Raw genomic sequence first — 18,062 nt, 5'->3', positions numbered from 1 at the left:
AAAGCTGCTTTTCACGCCGCAGAGCAGCTTTTACGTCGCTGTCTGACACCTGGAGCGCTGAAATGCAAAGCTTGTGTCTGGACAGCATGTCCTCGCTGGCTTGCAGCGTACAAACACGGATTTTAACTTTACGGTTGGTTACAGCAGTGGTTCTAAAGCGTTCTGAGTCATGACCCCCAAGATAACATACGTTGGTGTTTGTGACCCCCATGTGACGACTGAGTGACTGATGGTGTGATGGATGAGATGTTTCATCCTCTGGTTATGAAGCTGGAAACTAACCCGAACCCTAACTCCAACGTCACAAACATGGAGGATAAAGAGCTTTTAGGGGGATGTAACTAGGCATCTAAATGCCCAAAATCAGCTTTTCTCACAGGGAATCGCCCAAATTCACATTCCCAATACAACATGTGTACTAACTTATTGTTTATGTATTAATACATACATAAGCATTAATTAATGTGTAAAAAAAAAAAAAAAAGCATTCATGACTTCATTTTTTTTTTTACAGCTCTGGTAAAAACCCTAAATTTATTTGATAAATGAGGGCTATATATTTTTTGCAATTATCTGGCAACCCCCTGAAATGATCCCAGGACCCTCATGGGGGCCCTGAACCTGAGTTTGAGAACCACTAAATTATAGCATCCTAGCTAACTATATCTAAGACCATATATGAGAAGACAAGAAAACATAAATGTGACTGTTTTATTGAACCATATTTTAAATCCAATTATGATCAGAAATGAATATGAAACTGCAGTAAAATCTGCCGTTAATCCCTTCGCTCATATATAAACCACCTGAAATGACATCCGCAATCTAACTGAAGAACGTCTCATCATAATCAGGTTCAGTTTTATGTTCTTGGTGTCTGGAGACATCTGGAGACCCCAGACAACGGACCCCCAGTGTAAAAAACATTGTGTCTATTACTATGCCTGAGTAATTTCTGATAAAGCAGACGATATATGTATTTTTCACCCGACCTAACAGGATAACACCTCGCTAAGACACTGCCTACGGATGTCAACTTCTAAACATTCACGTTTGGCCTGAATACATTTTCAGTCTGTTTTATGAACATTAAGCTGCAAACTTTGAACAACAGTTAAAATAAACACTAGTTTTCTGTTTTATTAGTGATCACAGTAACTGATTATGTCTGTCTTTTGATGTCCCATTATTTATTCACACATGGTCAAAATACCAGTAAAATCATCTGGACCGCATCAGATCAAGCCCTACTACCTCCCCAGCAGCTAGCAGGCTCCTGCAAGCTGCACCGTCGCTCCCAAACATCCACAGGCATCATGCTAGCGATGCTAACGAGAAAGTAGCACGGCGGCAGCTATGCAACTACAGAGGCATTACACTGCTGAATGTACGCAGCCGTCTGATGTAAGCACCGCGGCAGGGCCGGTTGTCTAGAGGTGTGCTGAAAAGATTGATTAATCAATTCTGAATGAATTTTTGTATTATTTCCTAATGATCAATCCGTGAGTCCAAAGATCAGTTTTTTTTAAAAGAAAATTTCCCCAGGTTTCCCAAATGTCTGACAAATCACACGATACATCTCGGAGAAACTTCTGCCTGCCTGATGTGACGAGATCTGTCTTCAATCACGTCGGCGAGAACAGAGAGACGTCATTTTCTTCTTGGGGTTTCAAGAACATTAAAAGTTCCCGCTTCCCGTGGAGGATGGAATAAATTTTAGTCTCACATTAACGACCCTAATCTGGGATTAGGAAAGAGGCGGTTTAGTACGGGTTAAATCCTGGTCCTGGTTTACTCTCAGCCTCGTCTCTGAAACCGGCCGTCAGAGTCGAACTTCTCCAGTCTAACCCACATCCTGGTCACAGCCAGGTGACACTGGTAGAGACGCTTTCTGAGGCACCGGTGGAGGCGTGACGACAACCAGCTTTGTGATGATAAAACTATGAGCTTGTCAACGTTTCTTCTGTGTAATTTAGTTTTCAGAAAAGAAAAAGATTATTCAGTTTCATCCCGATGCAAAGCAAAGTATAAAAACCACATGGACATAAAACCAGATTGTCTGTTAACCTCATCGTTTTTATCTTATTATTTATTTACCCTGCATCTATGATAGGGGTAGGCAACTCCAGTCCTCTAGGACCAGTGTCCTGCAGGTACTAGATGTTTCCCTGCTCCGCTCCTCCCTCTAGGACCAGTGTCCTGCAGGTACTAGATGTTTCCCTGCTCCGCTCCTCCCTCTAGGACCAGTGTCCTGCAGGTACTAGATGTTTCCCTGCTCCGCTCCTCCCTCTAGGACCAGTGTCCTGCAGGTACTAGATGTTTCCCTGCTCCGCTCCTCCCTCTAGGACCAGTGTCCTGCAGGTACTAGATGTCTCCCTGCTCCGCTCCTCCCTCTAGGACCAGTGTCCTGCAGGTACTAGATGTTTCCCTGCTCCGCTCCTCCCTCTAGGACCAGTGTCCTGCAGGTACTAGATGTTTCCCTGCTCCGCTCCTCCCTCTAGGACCAGTGTCCTGCAGGTACTAGATGTTTCCGTACTGCAACACATCTGATTCAGGTAAAATGAATCTCTAACAGCTTGTTGTCAATTTCTGCATAAATCTATTACAGATCCATTCATATAAATCAGGAGAGTTGTTGCAGAGGCACATAGGGTGCCTGCAGGACTTTGGCCCTGGGGGACCAGAGCTGGTGACCCCTGCCATGCCAGGGTGCATGCAGGACTTTGGCCCTGGGGGACCAGAGCTGGTGACCCCTGCCATGCCAGGGTGCATGCAGGGCTGGTAAAAAGCTCCTTTGTTTGTACTGACAGCACAGCAGACTAGTGGATGTGGTTCTGCTGAACTTTAAGCTGTTCTGTCCCCGCCAGTCAGTAATCTTCCACCTCATCCAGGGAAACGTACCTCACAGGGATCAAAGGTCCACCCATCACATGCATGTGTACCTGGATTATCTAGGACCGTTTCAGTGAAGCATCTGAGTGTTTAGAGTTGGAGCATTTACCATCAGCGCAGTAAGAGCACAGCGGCTTTTCCAGCAGCGTTTTGGCAGCAGAGAGACGTTGGCTTCAAAGTCCCACTAACGCTGACTGAGAGCGTGCCAACAGTAACTGTAGATTTACTTCAGCATTAGCATGAAGCAGCAAGGAGCACCCTTTCATTTTAATGATATAGCACCATTTAAAGTGCCCGCAAGCCAAAACTACATACGCTGCACCAGAGAAAATTCACTTTTAAGTGTTGATCTTGGATGCTGGAATCAAGTTAACCAAAGTGTTTTTCCCCAGAAAAGACACTTTAGAAAAATGTTAGAAGAAATTTCTGAGGACACATAAAGGACATAATGCCAAAAGCACATGCGGATACCAACTGCAGGCCCCTGTGTGGTTCAGGAAGATGAATCTACTGTTAAAACTGCTGAAAGAACATTTGCAGGTTGCAGGTTATGTTGAGGGAGTTGCTGCACGTTAATCTCCTTCACTCACAGCAAAACATCTAATCTTGTTGTTTAATAAAGATTTCATACAGACCAGACCACCTCTGGGTTCCATGGGATGTTTCATCCACAGAGTTGACACTAATAATTTGGTCTCAGGAGACATACAAGATTGGACATGCATGCCGTTTCCCTCCCTGAAAGAGTAACACTCCTTCTATCCTGAATGTATCAGGATCAACAAACCAAATGAGGAATACCTTGTATTAAAGATCTGCCACTTCAGAACCATTGTTTTCCCCCGTTAGGGTGTAGAATCAGTGTGTTTGTGTTGTTTCATGGTGAAGGTGCTGAATTACTCACTGATATGAGGCGCAGGCAGAATGCGAGCAGTTCGTACCGGACCATGACGTACGGAAAACAGCTCCTGGGCTTCTCCTGCCAGCTGAGAGAAGCAGCAACTGTTACATATCGTTCCAAACTCCCCAAAAAACCCTCCAGCCACACAAAAGATGCACGATGAACCGGACCATGTGAAGGAGAAAGTCATGGTTAATAACATGGTGATACCAACTCGGAGGGTCCGGTCGGACCTGTAGGATGAATCGGGCTGGAAGTTACTGTAGGAAACAATATAACAAGTACTGACAACTGATCTTCAATCCCCAAATAAGATTTATTCATTGATTATGTCACAACGGGAGGCAACACTGAATGTTCCTGCTGTACCGGGACAGATTAGACAGGACTCATTAGCTGCTCGCTTCTTAAAACAGACAGAGATCCTGTTCATTAAAACTACTGTTTAGTTGACTATGCTGATGAGAAACATGATGAGATTTCCTGTTTACTAACTCCAGCGGTGATGAAAGCTGATGGTTTCATCCTCTGACATGATGTTTCTCATCTACTGGGAAGATTTGGAAAGTGTTGCATCCATATTTTTATTGTGGTTGTATGAGTAAAGTGATAAATATGAGTAATTAGTTCATATATGATGCCTGATGGTGAAGAAAAGTGACGAGGAATAGGATTTTAATACACTTTTATGTTCTGCATTCAGGTGAAAACACCTGAGGTATGAAACAGTGTGTGATAAAATAAACAGTGAGTTCAGACACTTCGACAGATTTCAGGCCAGTTCATGATGAAAAAAGGTTTTGTTTCTCCAACCAGTAATCAGAAATAAGCTGAACAAACTGATGAATAAGCTACTAAACAGAAAAAAAGTTCAGCTTTTAAACACTTGGATGCTTTTTTTTCACTGCAGATTAAAACAAATGTTAAAAATACACAACTTGTAAAGTTTGGGATATTTAGCTTCTGTACGACGTCAGAATGAAGGTAAAATGCACTTTAACATCAACAGGGGAACTTAATTCTCTAAATGTGCGTGTACAACTGGTAAATGTGTTGATGTTGTCGTTACCAGGACGATGAAACACAAAACAAAAGGAGCTTCTGAAGGGACTACATGTTCTGATTCAATCACAGTTTACATCTAAACCATCCTCCTCATCATCATCTTCACATCTAGACCTCATCAGACGGAGACCACTGAACACACACCACATTACACTGCATGACTCTACATAAAGTCCTACATTCAGGATAGAATACAGCAAATAATAATCTCATCTAATTTCAGCTGAACATCCTGAACTTTCAGTGAGTCATGAAAATATTAGGTTAATATTTAATATGAATTCACCTTCAATAATGATCACATACTATGCAGGGGTGTCCAACTCCAGTCCTCGAGGGCCGGTATCCGGCAGGTTTTTGCTGTTCCCTGCACCTTCTTATCAATCTATCTGTGAATTTTGTCCAGGTGTGTTGGAGCAGGGAAACAGCTAAAACCTGCAGGATACCGGCCCTCGAGGACTGGAGTCTGACACCTGTGCCCTTTGCTGATGTCGCAGTAATCTGAGCAGACCGTTCCACTGTCACCATTCCTGCCACAGAAAACAGATGTGGATCAGTTGATATTTCTAATCTACATTTCTGTCCTGCAGGGTCCTGGAACGGACGCAACACATACAGGCTTTTCATGATGAGCAAGCTCCACCACTTTACAGCTCCCCCTCACAAGACCAGCTGTTTCCCTCAAGCAGATTCATCAAACCAACCCAGGAGGACATCATTGGAGGAAGAAGAAGAAAAGACTGAAGATCACAGTGACTTTTACTGGCTGGACAGCTCTCAGATAAGAGACAGGATGAAGAGGATGCTGCTGGATGTGCATTCTTCAGTAGCCTTAAAGCCCACATGTATGAAACCATGAAACAGAAACTAAAACAGATGGATGGTGAGGTGTCCTGCGTGGACTGGTCATCAGGACGGACCGCTTGCATCCACCGGACTTTGTGAGGATAAACATCCTGCGTGGACTGGTCATCAGGACGGACCGCTTGCATCCACCGGACTTTGTGAGGATAAACATCCTGCGTGGACTGGTCATCAGGACGGACCGCTTGCATCCACCGGACTTTGTGAGGATAAACATCCTGCGTGGACTGGTCATCAGGACGGACCGCTTGCATCCACCGGACTTTGTGAGGATAAACATCCTGCGTGGACTGGTCATCAGGACGGACCGCTTGCATCCACCGGACTTTGTGAGGATAAACATCCTGCGTGGACTGGTCATCAGGACGGACCGCTTGCATCCACCGGACTTTGTGAGGATAAACATCCTGCGTGGACTGGTCATCAGGACGGACCGCTTGCATCCACCGGACTTTGTGAGGATAAACATTAAAGGAGGTTTTAATACAACAGATTTTAAAGTTTGCTGCATGTCTGCTATTTTTATGACAAATACAGAGTGTAAAGCACTTTAGCGGGCGTGTGTGCGTGAGTGTTGGGTCCAGATTAGGCTTTGTGCCTCCACATGTGATGCCTGAGTATCAGGTCAGTGCCTGTGTGGAGCTGGCAGTGTCTGGCGTGGGCAGCGGCACATCGTTCTAAGTGCAGAATGGCCCACTTTTCTTCTTCTTTTATACGTTAAAGTACAGTGAAACCTCCATTATCACTTTACTAGTGCTTTAATCTGTTTGTTTTAAATCTTTAAACCCATCTGAGAGGATGATCGCTCTTTTGTGCAATTAGTAGCCTTTTCAAAGTGACGGATTTGCAGCTGTGTTTTTATTCACAGTGCTTGAGGCCCAGCAGTCATAGATTAGGACGGGACACGACAATGTGAGCTGGGATGGCTGGAATAAAAGGATGCTGGCAGCACAGTAGGATTCCTGTGCAGGCAAATGGACCTGCAAGGGAGAATAATGGAATTTGCTGGATTAAAAAGAGAAGGGGTGGGCTGGATGTTAATGCGCAGGGTTATTGTGCATTACCCCACAGCTCATCCTCGCCTTACATGGCTCTGTGTGACATCCTCTGCCATCAACAACATTCCTAGCATTACATTAGTGGCACAGAGTGTGCAATATGCTAAATTGCTTTTTCAAAGTTGCTTTCCCCACATACAGCCCTTCATTATATTCATTTATTTTGTGGAATCACGGCGTCTGGTCCTCTGTTCTAATCTCTCAAACATAATGCCATAAGCTGTTAACAGATATCTGGGCCATATTCACAAGTGGACACGCTTGCTAACGGCACGGCGCTGGACATATTGGAGGTAGGAGGTGCCTGAGGACAGGTTTGCTTGTGCCTCTGTAGAGCATGCAGCTGAAATGATAAGAGCCCAGCATGATGCAGTGTTACACGCATATGATGCAAAGCTGCAGAACAAACTTCCTTAAAGTTCCCTCAGTCACGCTGAACTCAGAACATCCAACTTTACCTGCTCTAGACGGTATTATTTCACTAATCTGTGCATGTTAGTATCCATCTTCCACTCTCCTGAGGAGTTAAAGTCCCAGCTGACATTTATCTGAGGTGTACAAATATAACTTTAGCACTGCATTATGTCAATTACATAATTAGCAATCATTAAAACTAAACTATAAACAAAAAAAAAAAAAAAAAGGATCTTTGTTGGAAGGAGACACAAACTCAAAGTAGTGCTAAATAAAAAAAAAAAAACATAGCTAATAAATCTGCTGAAAATGTTCTGACAGTGGTTTGTTCATCAGTGTCTGGATTATCATCCGACTCATCCTTAATTCTTCTGTCCTCCTTCTGTCTGCCTCCTGGTGACCTCTGGTACAAAATGTCCAGCACAAAGACCCCGCTTTAAATGCATCAATCACCATTTTTCAGCTTAAACGGCTTCAAACCTGAACTAAACTTTCACTTCTTTATGGTTTCATGCCTTTTAATGCCAGTTTGATCATTTCCATTAATATCCATTCATTAAAATACACATCTATATATATATAGACACAACACATGGATTGTTTCCCATATCACATGCATCAGGGGGGCCAGTTTTTGGTGTTGATTCATTTAACGTCATCAGTAGTTTTTATGTATTGTCCACATGAAATCTGCACATTTTAATAGAGTCTGAAACATTTGTTCATGTCAGCGTTTCATCTGGAAGAAAAGTGGGATGACTCGACATTAGCAGTGGAGTCCACCAGATTCAGCTCTTCTACATCTCAGGCAGATGCAGGAAATTCAGGTATTGTTGCCAGTTATGTTATGGAGTCATCTGTTTGTGTATGTTCATGTCAAATAATCCATTTCCAATTCTTAAAAATGTTTGTTATTTGGAAATGATTTGGCACACAAACAGAAAAGTCTGGACGCACCCTGGAAGACCCAAAGCTGAAGCACAAACAGGTTTTATAGCAGATTTTCTGCATGGACACATTTTAGCCAGAAGCTGCATAATGCAGAGTATGAATGAAACAAACAAACCCTGAAGATGCACATGATCACCAGCCATATAACCGTATCAGCTGATATTAAATGTGAATTAAATATGATATCGGCCACTCCACTGGGATAGTTAACCATTAAAAAGAAAGGTGCTGGGAGGACGTCATCCCAGTCCGTTTTAAACAACACAGGAAGCAACATGTTACCGGTTTTGTTAAAAACAATAGTCATGGTTCAGATTTGGCATTCTGTATATAATCCAAGATGAAGCCATGTTCTTATTTCACACAAGGTGTGTGTGAACGTTGCATCACGTCTGCCAACAAGGCAACATGACAAAGACTGTCAGAATGATACTTTACTTCAATTCCACACGAGAGGAAGCAAGATAACCTCTGCTATTAGGTGTGTGAGGGTGTGTGTGTGGGTGTGTGAGGGGTATCAGTCAGTTTTTCGAGTTTAACATATCAGATATCTGTCAGAGCCATAAACATACATGAATCTTAAAAGGAAGTTTTACAGACATGTTGCTTCATCTCAGCTCACAGACAGTTAGTGGAGGACAGTCTGCATCCTATCAGGAGGACACGTCTTCAGCATCAGGCGACAATAATCTGCACCACCTAGACGCCTCCGTCAGCATCCACACAAGCAGCCTGTGAGAGCGTGGAAGTGTGCACACGCTGCTGGGCCATTACTGAGGGTGTTGGCTTAACAGCTGTCACAAACACTTCACAGCCACTCCACATGCACAGAGCGAGGCACCTCGCTGCTTACGTTAAAAAAGCCCAACCCAGAAACATCCTGTAAACTTTGCAAACTAAAAGAAAAACAACATGAACTGGAGCTGGAAGCAAAGGAAGCGCACAAAGCTTGTGTTTTACTGGGTGTGTGTAGCGTGGCAAGAACAGCTGTACACTTCTGTTCTGCGAGCAGTCGCCACATCACAGCGTCCAGTGTGTGTGATCATGGATAAAGCCAGCGCATGTCCTTCTATCCGCGGCCTGTGGATGTTTATAGAGAGGCTGATTAAGGACTTGGGAGTGTTTAGATCTCACAGGATGTATGTGAAGTTTGCATGTTTCAGTGACAGTCTCTACATGAAAGGCGATACTCGCTGAAAGAAAGCTCCACAGTGTTGTGGGTAATTTGTTAGGTTACAGAGCTGACAAAATCTTCTAATGATTTTCCAAGAGTGACTCAGAACAAAGGTGAAGCAGCTTGCCTGCTGCTTGGCGAGGTCTCTGCAGCGTCTCTCACACACACACACACACACACACACACACACACACACACAGGCCAAGCCAGAGCAGGGAACATGCTCTTCAACAGGCCGCCTGGAAAAATAAAACAAATACTCCACAGCCACTGACATTTCACTTGGCTTTATCTCCATACATTACAAAAGAAAGATTTCATTGTCAGTGGGTGGAGGCTGACCTGTCAGGCAGAGGCCAAGTTAACCGCTTCATTGCCAGCATCAGCGCCAGTCTGAGAAAAAGCTCGCCATCTTGTGGCAACTTGTTATACTGCATCAGATCTAACTTCCAGGAGGCAGACACCAACCAAACAGGATACGATCCAAATGATCCGAGTTTACTAAGAGTAAAGCAAGTTAAAGAGGCTCAACCGTGAGGGTAGGAAGAACATGGTGAGGACAGCCCTGCTGATTAAATCTGTTCTGCAGCTCGAACAGAAATCGTGTTGCTGAATTACAGACCTTTCTTATCACAGCTCTAAGTTTGGGTTATTTGTTCCCTCTCTTGGGGGTTTGGGGAGCTTGAAATGACGCAGAGGTTTTTGTAACAACCTAAGGAAAGTAGGCTGCTGCTGCTGCCTGCAAACAGATGAATACATGGTGAACAGCTCCACCTAGTGGAGCGAGAGCTGCACTGCGTTACAGGAACCATGAGCTCAGCTGGGAAACACCTGATCAGACAACAAAACACCAGCGTTTCAGTTATTCTACTGTCCTTTCTAAAAACTTATGAGACTATTTTCTGTGTATTTGTCTGGAAGATCAAACTACTGGACCGTTTCATGGGTCCTGATGACCTTTTTACTGGTTATTTCTCACGTGTCACTCTAAAGCATGACCAATGATCACTCTGATGAGCACAGAAACACAAACACACACTCATACAGTCACCCTGAAAAAGTCCGTTTATAATCTGTTTCCTTAGATTTCAGTAAAAACCAGTTTTATAAGATGTTTGCTGGTAAAATAGAAAACAAAGAGAAAAAAAATATGAAGTATTGCATCCATTTCTACATTTTCTTTAAGTATAGAACAAAGCAATCCGATGTGCAGAGCTTGCACTGGTTAGCAACACAACGTAGCTGCACCATCCACGTCCCAGCGTCCTGCTCTGCAACTGTTAACACTGCAAAAACTCAGCTTTAAAAAACAAGAAAAAAACATACAATAATTAGGTAAATGTTGCTTAAAATCAGATAAATTATCTGCCAACAAGAAAATTTGGCTTGTCAAAACAAGTAAAAATAATCTTAAAACAAAAGGAATTCTCTGGCATAAAAACTAAGAATTATCTTACCTTTAAAAAAATAAGCATATGTCTACTCAATTTAAGATTTTTAATCTTCTGTTTTTTCAGTGAACACACTGAAGAAGTGCTGTTTGATCATCACCTACATGCACTAACGATGACTGACGTTACTGTGAACATTAATAAGGCGGTTTAGGGACGTGTTTGTTGTCTGAAGCATGAAAAACATTCAACTTAAACATCCAGCTTCACTAAACAGAAGAAAAGTCAACATTTCTGGAAACACAACCCTTCCCAGCAGTCTGTCCTGTCAGTAGTTCTGTCACCTATCACTGATATTTGTTCTCTGGTTCTCGCCCAGTGATTGCTGGGATAAACTCCAGCTTCCCCGCGACCCTGACCTGGACTACGCTGTTAAAGATGCATTACGTAACTTTCTGACCTTAAAACTCGGCGTTCCGGACGTGTTCGATGACACGGTGACATCTATCACGTACATTTCTGGAGCTGCTGCTGCCCAGCAGGCGGAGGAACCAACACTATACAACTTTTACATCCGGGACGCAACGTGACGTTTAGTTTCGCAGTAAAATAAGATTTGTTGTCTGAAGCATGAATGTTGAGCAGAAAAACATTCATGTTTTAAACAACATTAGGTTGTATAAAGCAATACAGCCTAATGTTTTAAACATTAAACGTTGGTGATTTAACAAAGAAACAAGAAGATTAAAAGAGAGAAAGAGACAAGAGTCATGGTGAGATGGTCTTCTGCTGGCTGGAGGGAGCTGACAGGTCAGGATGCAGGATGGAGGCTGGGTTACCCGCTGATGGGGAAACAGATCTGTAGTGTGTCTTTAAGTAAATGAATTGATCCGTTGTTGTTTTTCTAGCTGGCGTGTCTGAACAGCAGACTTGTCCACACAGATCCAAGTTAAGGAGATTTGAGCAGAATCTGACCTCTGACCTCAGGAAGGATGTCATGTTTACATTTTCCAAACAAGAAATCAATTCTGCAAACAAATCAGCAGAAAAACAAGTGTTCACTCGCTTAGCTTAATCAGACTGATGATGATGATGATGATGAAGCTTTACACACCATTAAAAAGACCATTTAACCCAGGTTTTTAATAAAAGGTACATTGTAAAGATGGTGACATCCTGCTAACTTCTCATAAAGTCAGAGAAAAGGCAGAAAAACTGCCCTTTCTGTTAAACTGAGCCCATCAGCTGCAGATGATTCAGCAAACATTCCCCCTGCACGTGTTTCATCTGCAGCTAGAGGAGCAGCAGGAGGTTCAGAGAGTCAGAAGACTTACAGATACGCTCCAGATCTGCATCCCATCAGCGTAGCCAATCATGAGGCAGAGAGGAGGCTCCGAAGTGCCGCTGTGCATCTCCATGAACTCCGGGTTGCGAGCCGTGTCTGGAAACACATCAGAACACAGTGAACAGGCGTTAGACGCGTGTTGACATGCCACGTCTGTCTGACAGAGTTATACGCCGAGTCCAACAGGAGACATCACACTGAGCTGATACCTTCTATTCATTATTCCACCTTTTCCTCATTTACACAGAATATGAATGTAAAATGACTTAAACTGCATCCCTTCTCCATAAAAGCATCCATTCTGAACTGACAGGTGATTCCTCGTCTTTGGGGCCAACCGGGGTCCTCGAGGGACGCAGTTCTGCCAGCGTCAGGACTTTTCCTGCTGCAACACACCGGATGCACATCGGGCTTCATCAGCAGACCTGCCAGAGCCTGACATCACACTCCACACGTCTGCTGATTACACAGGGGTTTGAGTCAGGTGCGTTGCAGCAGGGAAACTCCGAACACTCCCTTCTATCCATCCATCCATCCATTTATCTGAGACCAGATAACCGGGCAGGGAAACCCGGACTAGCCCCTCCTCCCTCCACCACATCTTCCTGCTCATCTGGAGTGGCGTTCCCAGGTCAGCCCAGAGACGTGGTCCCTCCAGCGCGTCCCGGGGTCTCCTCCTGGTGGGATGTGTCTGTTACACGGTACCAGGAATCCCGACCACCTCATCTGGATATAGGGGAGCAGCAGTTCTACTCTGATCTCCTCCTGGATGACACCTTACATCCTGAGAGGCTCCATCCAAGCCATGTCGCTGCTCCTTCTGTGATCTCGTTCTATTGGTCAATCCCCACACCCCCCCCCATGGTGGGCGGTCCAGATCTCTCCTTGCGGCTCAGATCCTCCTTCAGACTGAGGCAGAGTCCACCTCCCTGCCAATGCTGCAGGGATCCACCTGCAGACCTCCTGCTGCATCCTTCCTCCCTCCTGAACATGACTGAGACACTGTGGGAAGGACCTGGTTCAGAACCTGGACAGTGTAGCCCCCCCGTTTCCAGGTGTACTCCAGGTTTCAGCTGGTTCCATGTTGGCTTCTCTGTAAACACTGAAAGCTGGGATGTTTCTGAGATGTTCCAGCTGAAGCATGAGCCTGATGTACTCACGCTGAACTTCCTGCAAAGCATCAAAACTCTGTCACATCTGTAACGTTACCATTACAATGACCCCCCCGGTGGTTCTAGAGCTGCAGAGTCTGGTATGACTGCTGTGCTGCTGACCAGGACTTGCAGGACAGCCTTTCATTCACCTGTGCACACAGGGAGGAATGTGGAGGACGAGCACTCGACCCGCTGAGCCACAGAGGACGACAGGTGATCAGCAAGGTTCAGATGTCATCACGTGTTTCCAGACTCACCGTTGATGTCGGCTTTTTCAAATCGAGCCCAAATAATTTTCTCCTTTTCATCCGTGGGAGGAGCGCCGGTGTACGCCTGCAGGTTAAAAGCAGAGAAAACCACATGAGTTCCACAACCGATGTGTCACATCACCTTCAACATGAATAGTTTCATTAAAACAAAACACACCGGCAGCCATGGCACGAGCTTCCCAGCAGGTTTTTCATCTTCAATCAGACACCGGTTAAAGGAAAACTTCTGCAAACTTCTCTATAAAAAATATTTCCCAGCCGAAGCAGGATGGCGACTTTAAGTCGTGGAAGTTTATGTCTCGTTTCACGCTACCAGCTGCTCAAACAGGCGCTTTGCAGCTCCGCCACATTCTTAAAGGACAAAGTTGGAAGAAATCCTGTTTTCAGTTTGTACTTTGACTTTTTAGCTCATTTTGCATGTTTAAATGTAAATATGAGCAAGTAGGTGTTAAAAGGTTCATGTTTTATCTGCTCTGTGTCTGCAGCTGCACTGACTCATCACAGCTCCGCTCCTGCATATATTATATCCACACCTCCACTCAAAGAGCTGGGATGACTTGTAAATTCACTCCCTCTCTACAGAGACTGGCTGGAAGTTAGGCTCAGTGTTAAACAGTGTATGAAGAGGACATGCCAACCTTGTCTGAGTTAGAAATAATGCTTTTAATCACAACGATGAATGTTTTCTTTAAGCTAATCTGATGAGATTTCCCCCCAGTGTCCCGTTCTGGATCCAACTGGCCCCCATCGAGCGTTGACCCCCGGCTTTGGCATGGCTTGTAAATCATGTGGAGTTTTCCTTCCTCCAAGGTCCCTTCCAGTCTGTACAAATCTGTTTTTTACAACCCGCAACGCACCCCAGACCACCACACTGCCTCCACCGTGTCTAAGAGACGGTATGAAGAACATTTGTTCTGCGTCTCCAAACAGCTGAAAGCTGGACTCATCTGCCCACAACTCTCTTCCAGTCCTCCAGCGTGCAACGTCTGCGCTCTTTTCTCCAACTCCTCAGCTTTCATTTAAAGCTTCATCTGTCTGAAAAACAGAGTGAAACTGAAACCTGCAGGATGTGTCAGTCTTAGAAGACGTCCTCTGTGCCATTCTGCCATGACACCCGGCATCCTGAAGTCACCTCTTTACTGCTGACGCTGCTGTTGGACGGGCTCTGCCAGATGTGAGACGTCTTAAACACATCTATCTGGGCCTTCCACTTCTATCCCTGCCTTGTCAGAGCCAGTTTGTGCTGCTCTCTGAAGGTAGTTAAGTTTCTTTGCAATGGGATAGTGTTCCTTTCTAAGCACCATGATAGACTGGCCTGTGTCTAAAGAAACGTCTTCCTTTCTGGTCATTTTGAGCCAAAAAAACAAACTGCTGATGACTGAGATGATGACCGACGTCTCTTATTGGTACAACGGTTTTAACACAACACAACAGCTAAAGGGTTTTCTGATTAGCTGAAACTGATTAGCTTGAATTAGCAGCCAGACTGGGAGATTGATGCAGAAATGCAAATCCATCCATTTTCTGGACTACTTAGAGTGGCATAAAGCTGGGGTCTATCCCAGCAATCACTGGGTAGGAGGCAGGTAACCCTGGACACGTCGCCAGCCCATCACAGGGGCAAAAACGCCAAAAAAAAAAAAAAAAAGAGAGAAAATAGAATTAGCCAAGCAAACTGCAGTCTATGCATCTTTAGTGTGTCTGCCATTCAAACTGGTTTCTACTCCACCGGTGACCTAAGCTGCACAGAGGAATTACTACCTTTCAGAAAATATGTTGCATGTTTGAGCCATGATGACTGCCGGGTCGCTCCATTTGTGTCCAAAGCGAGTCTCGATCAGTGCACATAAATAATGTTGTTTAGGAAACTGAACATTTATACTGATAAGGATTCGCTTGACTGATGCAGGAAAACCACATGACCATCCCAACACCTGACATAAAATCCCACAGCAGTGTGCTGGCAGAGAAAACGTACCTGAGGGACGACATCCTGAAGGAAGGTTACAACACTTTCCATGTAAGACTGCTCTCTGCAACAACAGGAAGAGAATGTACTGAGAAGTGTGCTGCAGCACCAGCGGTGTCCATAATGCCTGCTGTCCTGCAGGTATTCCCTGCTTCAACACATCTGACTGAAGGTATATTGACTGAACAGCTTATGAACTTCTGCATAGAAGTTCATAAGCTGTTCATTAAATTTATTTAAGCATGAAACAGTAAAAACCTGTAAGATTGCAGAGCACAGCGGGACATCTCTGTTTTAAACATGACATTTACATTTAGTAGGAAAATCATTTAAATGTATGAAGGAGAACCTGCAAATGTGATCAAACATCTCAGTCCGGGCAGCTTAAAGGTTGTTCTCACATCAGCTTTTAATCAGCTGTAACAAAACAAAAAGCGTGTTTCAGCTCTTACGTTGCAGCCTGAGCTCGCACCAACACTCCTCCAGCACACCGACTCGGCCTGCGTGGAGAGTCCGATGCCATTCTTCTCCCAGTTTGTTATCCTGAAAAGTGACAGCAGCGTGAAAACAAAGCTACGTGTGGATTTTAAGTTTCACTGGCAGGATGGAGAAATGATAGCAGCTCAGAAAAGGCAGGAAAGTTGGATTTTCACATCTGAAATTCTTTACCAAACAAACATAATAAAAGAAAAATACAACTCTGAGACTTTCCAGCTCTGAGAGGAACAACCTGAACTCCACACGGCATGTCACAGCTTTACCAACGTACACGGCATGTCACAGCTTTACCAACGTACACGGCATGTCACAGATTTACCAACGTACACGGCATGTCACAGCTTTACCAACGTACACGGCATGTCACAGATTTACCAACGTACACGGCATGTCACAGATTTACCAACGTACACGGCATGTCACAGCTTTACCAACGTACACGGCATGTCACAGATTTACCAACGTACACGGCATGTCACAGATTTACCAACGTACACGGCATGTCACAGCTTTACCAACGTACACGGCATGTCACAGATTTACCAACGTACACGGCATGTCACAGCTTTACCAACGTACACGGCATGTCACAGATTTACCAACGTACACGGCATGTCACAGCTTTACCAACGTACACGGCATGGTAAAACCAGCTGCTGCAGCACAGAGCAGAAGCTCTTGGGTTAAAATACACACAGAAAAGAAGAATAGCTGCTTTCTTGGATAAGAATGTCTTGAAAGCCCTTTATCTTCACAAACCACACACAGGGCTGGGTGCTATGAAACGCACACATGATTAAGAACTGAATCTATGATGATAAAACAAGTCACTCCTATTAACTATTTCTTTAGTTTAGGGTGTTATTTTCTTGTCTTCCCCCCCAAAATAAGCAGCAGTAGATATAAGGTGATCAGGTTATGTAGCCTGAATAAAAACAGCTGAAAACCGCTTCCTTTCCAGGTTGCCTGAGGTTGACCTAGATGTCAGGGACAAGACTGACACCTCCAGAAACCTCTCCCTCAGAGTCACAGAGGTCAACTGTAAATGCTTACAGACATGTCTCCTGTCCAGCATGTGTCTAATGTCCACTTCTGACTGTGGCTTCAATGTCACCTGGTTTCTAAAACAGAGCTGGACAGAAGCTCCTGATATTACCCTGCAAAAATGTCATGGTTTTATGAACAATGCAACCACCATGACTGGTCCAACAAAGACAGAAAGATGCTGCAGAATGCTGCTGTTGCACATGTGGTGGAAAGACACATCTTCAGCCTGCAGAACTCAGATTAAACGTCGCAGCCTCACGCACATGCAACAATGCCACCAGCAGAGGAGACATGCAGATAACGGTGCCTCCAGAGATGAGCAGGAGGAAACCCCACCGACAGCCTCAGTTTTAGCATGTCCTCTGCAGATCTGCACCACAACTATCCCCCAAACCCTGACGGGTAACAACGTGTCACACGTTTTGTGACAACTGTCAACACAACAGCTACTTGCTAAGCTAAAGTTAGAAGACCTGACGGCTAACGCAGGCTAGCTAGCTGATAAATTCCCCCGGTATTGTCAAAACTACATAACTGAGAGGCTGAAGAAGGAGGTATGTCACGTTACGACATGACATTTAAAGGAGCTAAATTTACAAACCGAAATAATGAAATGTGACAGCTTCCTTGGGTTCGAAGAGCTCCTCACAAAAACAGTCAAAACACAAACAGACTGGGTTTGCGGAACTGCGTTGTGCAATTAGGAGCCAATCAGAGCAAAGGAGCGACGCGGTTTGTCCAATCAGATAACAGGAAGGGCGGAAGTAGCCCAGAGCGGCTGCTAAATAAATTATTGTTGTTCACGTGCGTGATGGTATTAATGATTAGAAAAAAAAGACAGAAAACAAAAATGAAACAGTAACTGCCATTGTCTTGTTGACAAATCGGTAGTAGAGTATGATCTGATTAAAGGCGATTTTTGCAATTCAAGTCTAAAAATAAAGGTTAATGACAGAAAAATTAAATGTCCATTTCCATAGGTATCTTCACTGAAGATACGCTTTATTGTGTTTGTTTTATCTTCTACAGCCAAACATTTATGAAGAAAGAAACTTATGAACAGATTTATT

At 44.3% G+C, this 18,062-nt stretch overlaps 1 protein-coding gene across 2 annotated transcripts in view; it reads right to left on the bottom strand.

Annotated features, from left to right (window-relative positions):
• bcas3 (BCAS3 microtubule associated cell migration factor) overlaps positions 1 to 17,674 on the bottom strand; it is a 464,427-nt gene extending 446,753 nt beyond the window's left edge. For both annotated transcript variants that reach the window (XM_079246567.1, XM_079246566.1), the window contains exons 1-6: positions 17,594 to 17,674; positions 15,900 to 15,990; positions 15,457 to 15,511; positions 13,467 to 13,542; positions 12,045 to 12,151; positions 3,797 to 3,878 (exon numbers count right to left, since the gene is read on the bottom strand). In XM_079246567.1, coding sequence (XP_079102693.1) covers positions 3,797 to 3,878; positions 12,045 to 12,151; positions 13,467 to 13,542; positions 15,457 to 15,511; positions 15,900 to 15,970 — 391 coding nt within the window. In that variant the 5' untranslated portion in view covers positions 15,971 to 15,990; positions 17,594 to 17,674. The remainder of the gene's footprint in view (positions 1 to 3,796; positions 3,879 to 12,044; positions 12,152 to 13,466; positions 13,543 to 15,456; positions 15,512 to 15,899; positions 15,991 to 17,593) is intronic.
• Between the last annotated feature and the right edge of the window lie 388 nt (positions 17,675 to 18,062).

This window comes from Telmatherina bonti, assembly GCF_933228915.1.
Source record: "Telmatherina bonti genome assembly, chromosome: 9".
NCBI lineage: Eukaryota > Metazoa > Chordata > Actinopteri > Atheriniformes > Telmatherinidae > Telmatherina > Telmatherina bonti.
The sequence above is the reverse complement of the archived record's forward strand: the minus strand, read 5'-3'. Positions and strand labels throughout refer to the sequence as shown.